This window comes from Talpa europaea (assembly GCF_964194135.1).
Source record: "Talpa europaea genome assembly, chromosome: 1".
Lineage (NCBI taxonomy): Eukaryota > Metazoa > Chordata > Mammalia > Eulipotyphla > Talpidae > Talpa > Talpa europaea.
This window is the reverse complement of record NC_140073.1, coordinates 32,374,734-32,385,235: the sequence shown is the minus strand read 5'-3', so window position 1 is coordinate 32,385,235 and position 10,502 is coordinate 32,374,734. Positions and strand designations below refer to the sequence as shown.

At 45.0% G+C, this 10,502-nt stretch overlaps 1 protein-coding gene across 1 annotated transcript; it reads right to left on the bottom strand.

The window, feature by feature from the left end:
• Window positions 1-368: 368 nt before the first annotated feature.
• EIF3F (eukaryotic translation initiation factor 3 subunit F) lies at window positions 369-7,199 on the bottom strand (the record flags this gene model as incomplete). The annotated part of the gene is made up of 8 exons (XM_084249162.1): window positions 369-497; window positions 1,062-1,175; window positions 1,313-1,449; window positions 1,881-1,972; window positions 3,158-3,295; window positions 3,739-3,818; window positions 4,058-4,128; window positions 6,776-7,199. 8 exons carry the CDS (start codon window positions 7,197-7,199, stop codon window positions 420-422), a joined length of 1,134 nt encoding a protein of 377 aa, XP_084105288.1. The 3' UTR covers window positions 369-419.
• Window positions 7,200-10,502: the final 3,303 nt, after the last annotated feature.

The following is a 10,502-nucleotide window of genomic DNA, read 5'->3' as shown; positions in this document are numbered from 1 at the left end:
ACAGAAATACAATAGTAAAATTTTTTTCCCTTGGAGAGGCAGTGTGCTCTGAGCACAGGAAAAAAGCAAGGGGAAGTAAGTACCCCTGTGAAACCAGTGTGCTCAGGCAGGTACCTGGTCAGGGGTCAGCTGAGATGGCTTGGGCTGTGGGTACAAGTACTAATGACAAGTCACGCCAAACACAACCAGTTTCTTCCTGGGGCACTGATTTCCTGATTTCTCTATGGGCTCTAGAATAGTTTTCTTCCTTTCACCAAGTAGAAAACTCACATAAGATAGAATTCATTTATAAAAGATAGCATATATTTATTTAGAGTCATAAGCAGTGTGGCTCAAGCCAAAAAGAAACCATTCCACCTCACTCCATGCTGAGTCCTAGCACTGGGCCCAGAGCGGTGGGAAGGCAGCCTGGGGCCCGTTCATAGGTTTACAAGTTTTTCATTGAGGGCAATCTGGGACTGCGTGAGATTGGCCAGGTAGGTTACCATCAGCAGGTCCTGGGAGAGAAAGAAACCACAATGAGTAAGGGGCTGGGTGGAAAGGGGGCAGAAAGACTGGTTTGGGCCAGCTCCACGGTGAACAATGGGTGAAGGACAGTCCTGAGTAATGACAGCTGGGAAAAGTGGAGCTGGAGTTGAAGGTGTAAGACAGGTAGGAAATGCTTAAGAGCACATTCCCATGATAAACTGACAGATGAGGGCTTCGGCTGAGACTCAAGGGCTGAATGTTAGGGGAAGTGTGGTAGACTGTCTATAACTCAGAGAGTGAAAATTAAGAAATAGTATTTTCAAAACCCCGGAGTTTTAGCTTTCCTGTGAACCATGGATTGAGACAAGAAGTCACAGTAGCATCAGCAGTACCTGAGCCAGTGGAGACAAGGAAGGAAAAGAGAGTGTGACCACACATGCTAACCTTTCCTCCTCTCAGTCTGGACTGCAAGGGGACCAAAGGCAAAGCCCTATCTCCTCTGGGCACTCTCCCCCAACTCTCTTCATAGTTAGATGTGTATGTGCGGAGATGGAGAAAGGCACAGGCTCCCAGAAAGCCAGAATGGCACTCACGTTGATGTTGCTGTTGAGCATGGTCTCGAAGTCATCGGGAACTATTTTGGGTACTTGGTTAACCAGACTCATCAAGAAGCGGCCCACGGTATTGTCAGCTGACACCTTTCCAGACTAAGCACCAAACAAAAACTCCATGAGGCTCAGTTAATTCCCACCAGTAGGACAATCATTTCACCAGCATCTCTCAGCCATTTCAATTTCAGACTGGAAATCCATGCCCTCCTTCTGCCTCTCCTTCCCCTTCTCACCAGTACGTCCTCTGCATACTGCAACACTGTGCTCAGGGCATCCTGGATGCGAGCCGACGCCCCTCCTACTTGCTGCAAGTCACTCGAGAGTCCGATCACCCGATTAGGGCTAAAACAAGTCTTCATGATCAGGTCAACTGTGGGAGTGGGTTTGGGGGGTAGGAGAGACACAGAGAACTCGGTCATCCCTTCAGCTAACCACTCTGCTAAACTTCCACCTCCCTCTGGACTCAGTCAACTTTCCCCAAAATCCCCTGCTCTGCCATTATTAGCCTTTTTTTCTCCTGAGAAGAATTCAGCTCCTTTACCTGCTGTGCTATTCACTGGCTCAGTCTCTGATGAATGGTCATGTAGCCTCTGGTGCCGATAATATCCCACCTCTAACAGTTTTTAAGTGATGCCCTGAATCTCATGTATATAGGAGAATGACTCTGACTTTAGTTCTCACAAAATTTAGATCAATGGTTCCTATTTAAATGCCCTAAGGGCCTCTGTCCTGTTACAGAGCAGTAACCCTACGATGAAAAATGCTAAAGGTCTCTAAAGAGGATGAGGGAAGGTTACTCACCTCCAATGCGCTCAGTGTCATAATACGCATACTTCACCGTCAGAGGTGTGAACATCACCCCCATGGTCCTCCCGGGGACACCCATTAAAGTGCTAGGGAGAGAGAAATCAAAGTAAACAGACAGCATTGGGAGAGGTTCCCATGTCTACTCCAGATGAGGTGCTTGAACCCCAAGAGTATCACACTAGCAAGTCAGTCTCTTCCTTAGCTCATTTTCCACACCAAACCCCTGGCCAGGCACTCAAGGGGACTCAGCTTTTGGACGTGGCCTGGTCCCTTGCCAGGGTTACTTCACACACTGGCAATTTCAGTATGAGAGGGTAGGTACCAGATTTGCCTGTGGAACTAGCTGCCTAGGAAAGAAGAGACAGGATGGGTCTTTTCTGAAACCAGATTCTCCAGAAGTAAAATAGTAACTATAAAGTAATCTTGCTTTTACTATGTCAACTCTCCATTTTCATCTGGAACTTGAGGAATTATCTGGAAAGGCCAAGAAATGATGTAATGGTCACAGTTCATCAATAAACTACCGGCCTGCAAGGACTTGGCATCCAGCACCTTTGTCCTACTATATAATGGGCTAACTTGTTACCATCCATGTCAGACCAGAAACAACAGTTGAGCAGTGTAAGAGATACACTAACAAATGTCTTCAGTCTAACCAAAACAAAAAACCCTCCAACTCCCCCAGGAGTTCTCATCAGTGTGCCACCAGGGTCTTTCCCAATACCCCCTGCCATAGGCATTCAACTGCCTGCAGCTCAATGGGTAAACATTGCAAAGTTATTGTTATCAAAACTGAACTAATTTTGGGCAAACAGACGTATTCAACACAAGGACAGTTGTCTTTTAATCTGTACTACTCTGAATTCTGTGCTCTGCCCCAGGGATAGTGACAAAAATAAAGGGAAACTCAGAAAGGCAGTGAACACTCTGAAAGATATGGCAGAATACCATGTAAGGACGGGCTGTGGGAGCTGTGGAGAGCTGGACTCTAGGAAAGATGATGCAGGATGGCTTACCCAAAGAGCTGCCACCTGAAATTTCTTAAGAGTAATGAGTACAACTAGGATCAGTGAGATTTCAGGAACAGATTCTGTGTCACAGTAAAAGCCTTCTAATGTGAACTGCTGAGAACAAGCATGGGCTTCTCAGGAGGCAGTTGAGTTACAAGCTGAATGATTAAACTTGTTGGGGTAGCGGTGGGGGTGTCTCCAGGCACAGTAAGCTCTAGTCAGCCTTCCATGCTGGTGTGTCACAAAATTGACGTAGGTCACCTGACGTAGGCCTTGATGCTCATGCGGCCATTCTGGAGGCTCGTGTCCACAGTGAGGTGAATGGGGTTGGGGGCTTCCCGGCTGTAGTACTCGTGGATCAGTACGGAGTGCTCTGTGATGTCATGGCCCGTAGCGTACCTGGAAAAGGCAATATGGTTGTAGATTTGTGTCTAAATGTGACAATAATACCAAATAAGGCCATGGTGTGGCTAGCTCTAGATACTGGAAGCTAGAGATACCCAGCGAGACATCAAATGCCAAAAACAAAAAAAAAAATACTGACTGTATCACATCAAAGGCTGACTTACAGCTCTTGAAGATGCCAAGTCATCAGCAAGGCAAAAAAAAAAAAAAAAAGGAAACCTCCTCAGTAAGTTACAATTCAAGAGAAAAATTCTTGGTCTTGGCCTCAGTGTCAGAATTGCCAGCAAAACACACTCAATCCATAGCTTCTTGAGCCACCATGCTTTCAACTCTGTCCCCAAAGAGAGCATATTTTATCTACTCTGGTGCAGAAGACTTTGACAATCACTGAGACAATTATGTATTATGCCCCGTCACCGCCAACCCCCCCAACTTACCAACCCAGGATGAGCTCATTTGGAGAGACTTTCTTGTGCAATTCATACATGTTCTTAGCAAATTCCATGTCAACAGCCACCTATGAAGGAAGACAAGAAAGGAAGCTAAGAAACTGTAAGTCCGTACAAAAATGTGTTAACAAGGGACAAGAGGTGACCCCAAAAGACAGAAGAGACCTGGGTGTATGCATAAAAGAGAGGAAGTTCTTTGAATTGTAGGAGCTCTATTTATGAGCAAATGTCTGGAAGGGGCCGGCAGGGGAGCCCAGCACACCCACAGCTGTGGACGTCACCAGGCCAGTTCAAAATTCTCACTCACCTCATCTTCTGACTCATTATGTGGCACTGAGAAGCAGTTGGTCACCTCCACTGAGTGCTTGTCAACGGTTCCTGTGAGAGAGAAGTGGCCAGGAGTTCTATAACCGTAGGGCACCCAACAGTCACCAACCACTTTCCAAATGCTTTACGTCTCCTCAAAGTCACTGAACTCATTAGCCCTAAGTTCAGCCATGTACATCGATGGGACCAGGGTTCTCCAGAGAACTGAAACTCTGGAGTCACCTCCAACTCCTTTTAGCCAGCAACACACAGGGTCTATTCTTCATTCGCAAGGTCTCCTATGTGCAACTTCCTGCTACCAGTCCTGCTCCACATCTTCACCCTATGAACTTCACTTTTTAGTTTTCAGATCATCTCCTTATTCTTTAATCTGCGGATACTAGAAGATTTTAATGTTTACAAAGACCACCCAGATAGTAGCCTAGTCTCAGAGCACAAGTTTAGGTAGCTTTATCTGCATCTCCCTTTAGCAATCTGATGCAATCGTCAGAATATTCATCTGATCATCAGAGACCTTCAACTCTGAACCTGGAACACCAATGTTAGTCTTCTACCACTGACTCGTACTCTTCAGGTTCTGAAACCTTTACTCCCATTTTTTTTCTCTTGACTTCACAAAAACTGCTGGTGCCTTGATATCTTCATTTTCCCTTAATCTACTGGCACCTCCCACCACAAGCTTTAAGTGCATCTCCCTCCATCAAAGACCATGTTTCCTATCTCCATTAGTGACTCAATCTACTTCACTATGGTTTTGCTTCTTTAGCTGAAACTGTGTCCCCAAATTCAACAGATATTCTTTACCTCCTTAGAATTTTCTTCAGCATTTAAACTTGACCACTTTAAGTTTCTGAAATAGCAAAGTCCTCTGTATTTCCATCTACCATGCTACCTTCTGTTAGTGCACTTATCACACTATATTCTGTTTATGTGTGAGAGTATATCTTTACCTTGGATTTAAAGTCAAAGCAGAGCACGTCTTATTAAATTTTGAACTCTAAATACCTAACAGATTTATGGCACATAAGAGGCATCAGTGACTATTTAACCAAATGAAATGCTTCATGAATCATCTGAGAAAATCTGTATGTTCCTAGTAAACAGAATCTATGCTTCATTCCAGTCTAGAATCTGAAGCTTTAGATTACTGTTGCTATAACTTGGGGCACTGACATAAACCTTGGGTGGGTAGTTGTTTCTTTAGTTAAACACCTCCAGTGAGCTAGGAAGATCTGCATAGCATAGCTTTAAATGCCAAGGTAGTGACACACAACTATTTTTTACAGAAGTTCAAAGGAGAGGATGGCCACAGACCACACCACTCACACTCTGGGAGGCTGACAATGCGGATGAGGATGGGACTAAGGGCAAGGGTTTGCGAACTGATACTGGACACTGCAAACTTTAATTGGGAACCTGGAAGATGAGTGGAACTTAAATGGAGAGCAGGAAAGACACTCATGACAAAGAGAATACAAAGGCTTCAACTGAGAAAAACCATGCAATATTTAGAAGGTAATCTCTGTAAAATGCTCCAAAGATATCCCTCAAAGATAGATAAAGAAAGGGAGGATATTCATGTATTAGGGGTGGTGTAAGGCCTGATGTAGAGGATGGCTACCAACAGCTATTTCGTATCTAGTGTGCACCAGCTGTTAGCTGCTCTCTGTAGTAATTTAGTTCTCAAAGACTAAGCCTCAGGTAGCCCCTGAAGGAACTAGAGTAGGTAATTTGTCCCAAGTTATATGGCTAATATTTGGCTGAATATGTCTGCAAATTTTGCCCTCTTTGCAATACACCAACTGTCTTCTACAGTAAAAGGCACGTTCAAACGAACAAAGAAATAATATGTAATTGATCAGAGTGGATTCACAAACTTGTCTAAATCTGCGACTAAGACGGAATAAAAATGAATTTGATGGGATCAGAAGTCCCCAGGGAAAGGGTTTATTATCAAAAATCCCTCTTTGGGGCTTTTCAGTTTTACTGGTTACTTGACCATATAAAATGTATCCATCAAGTTTAAGAAATGGGAAGAGAACTGGTTATTTCTTGACTTGAAGGTTAAGCAATATCATAAACAGACACTAGCATTTGCATCAAATGGGGAATCAGACACAGTTCTGATAAGGGAAAAAGAGCATCAGGCTTAAATGTTTAGGAAAGCAGATTATTGAAACACTCGTAAACCAACATTATCCCACTCCTTCCTTTGCACAGTTGCTAGCGCTCGCGCTCTCTCTCTCTCTCTCTCTCTCTCTCTATATATATATATATATATATATATTTGTAATTAACTTCTATTTACTTCTGGAAAATAAAGACATTTGGTCAGTGGCTAAGGGAGAAAAACGTGGTCACTGGGCCCAGGCAGTCAAGTCTTCTTAGCCGGTGAATTCATTTTTGGTAGACTTGGGCTGGTCATACTTGACTTTCAATACTTTTGGGAAGATTTAAAAAGAAAACATAGGCCACGTGGCACACAATATTTCTTCCATAAACAACTACTGCTTATACAACTGTATGTCGCCCAAAGTGAGAGCAATTTGCAAGAAAGCTGAGATGTCTGAGGAAGGTAAGTGGCAGCGAGAGGTGGGATGGAGACACGGTTAAGAGCCCACTGAGAATGGGAGGAGAGCGCAGTGAGACAAAAGGGAGGCGCGAGGTAAAAGAACGTCAGTTTCCTCCCATCACTCACCCAGCAGCGTCCCGATAACCCGGGCGGCACCCTCGTTGCGTCTCTCGTAGCTGTCCACGATGGAGGCCAAAATGACCGGGTGCAGCCGGACCACGCGGCCTCCCGGGAAGGGGCCTGGGAGCGCAGGGCCGGGCAGCGACTGCGCCGGGGCCTGCGCGGGGGCCGGCGCCGAGGCCGGGGGCTGGCCCGGAGCCGCGGTCGGAGCCGCAGCCGCCGCCGCCGCCGGGTCTGCGGATGAAGCTGGGGCCGGCGTCGGGGCTGGAGCCGGCGCCGGGGCAGAAGCCGGTGCGGCCGCTGGCGCTGAGGCCGGGGCGGGGGTCGGGGCCGGCGCCGAGGCCGGGGCCGGGGCTGAGGCTGGAGCCGCAGCCGGAGCGGGGGCTGGCGTGGCGGCAGGAGCACTCGCCGGCACCGTCGGCGTGGCCATCTTGGCGAGAAGAGACGGAGTCGGGAGCGGAAGGGAGCGAGAGGGCGAGAATCGGGAGCCCGATAGGCTGGACGGCCACTCAGTCAACCGGGTCTCGGTGCCTATTGGCTGCTGACGGGGCTTCTCGGGGCACTATGGTTTCCTGCTCTGCTTGTAATTTCTTCCGGCGTTTGTGCTCTCGATTTCGGTCCGGTGCGCACTCTGATAATTAGGCTGCATAGTTCCGAGAAACTTGGGACCGCGCTGGAAGAGGATCAACGCAGTCTGCGCAGCTGCCACCAGATGGAGCCAGAGAGTAGCGCAAATGTCTTAATTCAGGCTCAGACGTCCTTGGAAGCGTGACCGCCAATCATAGCAGGAATCTAGAAAACTTAAATAAGGGACCAGGAAAATGAATAACTATAAGAAAGTGAAAATCAAAATCAACAAAAAACTATGAACCAGAGACACTTTATGGGGGGTGGATGGCAGGGAGTGGAGGGATTGGGGTCAAAATAAGGGGATTGAAATTGTAGGGGGAATATAAAAATAAAATTTATTAAAATAAATAAATAAATAAATAAATAAATAAATAAATAAATAAATAAATAAATAAATAAATAAATAAATAAATAAATAAATAGCTTGTGACCGAGTCGTTAGCCTAGACTTGGAGAGGAAAAGGAAAATTTTCTCTTACTGGAAATTGCTAAACAAATGCAGGAGACCAAATGTATCTATGTAGATTGTAACTATATCCCCAGAGTCTAAAATAGTATTTGGTCCATGATAAGATGTGAAATACACGTGTCATCTTGGGTCAGGCTCAGAAACTACTAAATACTCTATAATTATTATTGAAAAATGTTACAATTTAGATTTCACCTAATAAATGCATGTATATTTGTGAAATGATCAAATAAAAAAAAATAAAGAGCTTTGTGCTTCCAGTCAACTGATAAGGGACTGATCACAAAGATATACAAAGAACTCACACGGCTCCACAAAAACAAAATAAACAATCCTGTCAAGAAATGGGCAGAAGAACTTAAAAGATATTTCTCCAAAGAGGAAATGCAAATGGCCAACAGGCATATGAAAAAATGTTCAATGTCCCTTATCATCAGGGAAATGCAAATTAAAACCACATTGAGATACCACCTTATATCAGTATGAATGGCCCATATCAAAAAAAAAAAACAAGTAACAGCAAATGTTGGCGAGGATGTGGTGAAAAAGGAACTCTCCTACATTGCTGTTGGGGGTGCACACTAGTCCAACCACTATGGAAAGCTGTCTGAAGGTTCCTCAGTCTACTAAAAATGGAGCTACCATACAACCTGGCAATTCCACTATTAGGGATCTACCAAAGGACACAGAAACTTTGATTCAAAAGAACACCTGTACCCCTATGTTTATTGCAGCGCTATTCAGAATAGGTAAAACCTGGAAACAACCCAAATGCCCAAAAATAGATGACTGGATCAATAAGATATGACATAAATACACAATAGAGTATTACTCAGCAATCAAAAAAGATAAACTCATGCCATTCACAGCAACGTGGATGGAACTAGAAGGAATTATGCTCAGTGAAATAAGCCAGAAGGAAAAAGAAAAATATCAGATGGTTTCACTTGTAGCAGGAGTGTAGGGAACCCAATAAGACATCAGTATAAACAAATAGTAACAGTACAAAACACAACAAAGCAAAAACAGACAATTATAAACCAGAGACATCCTGCAGGGGAGGAAGAGGGAGAGGGATCAGAGGGCGGGAGGGAGGAGCACAGGGGACTGAGGTGATGGTGCACAGGTGCCTTGGTGAAGGAAACTCTGGGGACTACACCTGAGGGGGTGGGGGGAAGCAAATATTGTTTAAGAATGAACAATGATGTAAAAAATTTAAAAAAACAAAATAAAAAGCGTTGTGCTTGACGGAGTCATAAGGTGTCATTATTCATTCAACACCTTGAGTATGTGCCAGGCGCTGGGATATATCAGTGAACAAAACAAAAGCCTTTGAAAAGTTTACATTCTAGCTAAGAGAAACAAATTCGTATTTATATTATGTAGTATGCAAGAAGGTGATAAGTGTTACAAAAAATGGGAAAAGCAGCAGAGACTAAGGGGGAATCAGGAGTTGTGAGGAATTAGGATAGGTCAGGATGAGAATGGGATACTGAACGGATTTGGAGGAGGTGAGGGGGGCGACCATTATTGGGGGAACGAGTCCTGCGGGTTGAGGGCACCGTGAGTGCAAGACCTTCTGCCAGGAGCAAGCTGGTGTGTTTGAGGAAGCTATTTGGTTGAAGTGTTAAGATCAAGCAGTGCCTAGTGGAGGTCTACCTTAGCTACTTTCTCAAGGACGTTGCCTGGGCAGGAAAGGAAACTTTTAAGGCAATGCTAGAGGATTAGCAGGATTGAAAGTGGGACAATTTAGAATGGAAGAACTTTAAGTGTATTTTTAAATTAAGGGTAAGGATCTGAAGAAGAAAGAAAGCTTGAATATATAAATGTGAGAAAGGGGAACCATGTAATCAAACAATCAAACAAGGTAGGAGAAGCATAAATGAGAGGGAGGATCCCACACAGGATGAGGCATGCTGGAGAGCCTGCCTGGGGCCATGACCTCCCATGGGTGCCTCGTGGAGTTCTGCCTTAGCTGGGGTTGGTTCCTTGACATCCCATTGGAAGAAGAGCAGAGGAGGGAGCTACCCTCCATGAAGACGTGTTGGAGCCCCCAAATGATGGCTCTTGCACATTTGGGACCTCATATCCACATGTTGGGTTGAGTTTGGTTGGACACTTCATCATTACAAATTTTGCCTCTGTATCGATGGCTTAAAGGTGTTTCTCTCTCGGAGGAAAGCTGATAGGGACAAGTGAAGAATCCCAGACACTGACTTGGTGTGAGAAGGGAAGTTGCAGGGGCTCCTGTTAAATGACATTTTCCTCAGGGAAGTGGAGGCAGGTGATCTGTTGAGAATGGCAATGCCAAGGAAGGTTCAGCCTTGGGAAAATGGACGGTGTTTGCGAGAGGCACTGAAAATGAGCCAGCAAAGGCATTGGCCCGTGATGGGAGGGCCTGGCTGAGCCTGGCGAGCTCAGGAATCTGGTCAGCTTTTATGATTTTTCTCTAGTCACATGTTCAGGAGTGGGAGGAGAGAGCATTGGTATGATCTTCCCTGGGATGCTAATTGACCAGGAGAAGGAAATATACATATATCCTAACTTTCCAATGGCTGAGGGGTGCAAGCAGTCTGAATTCTATAAATGGAAACTCTGGGGTTAGAGCTGATAAAATATAGTTACACTATTTCC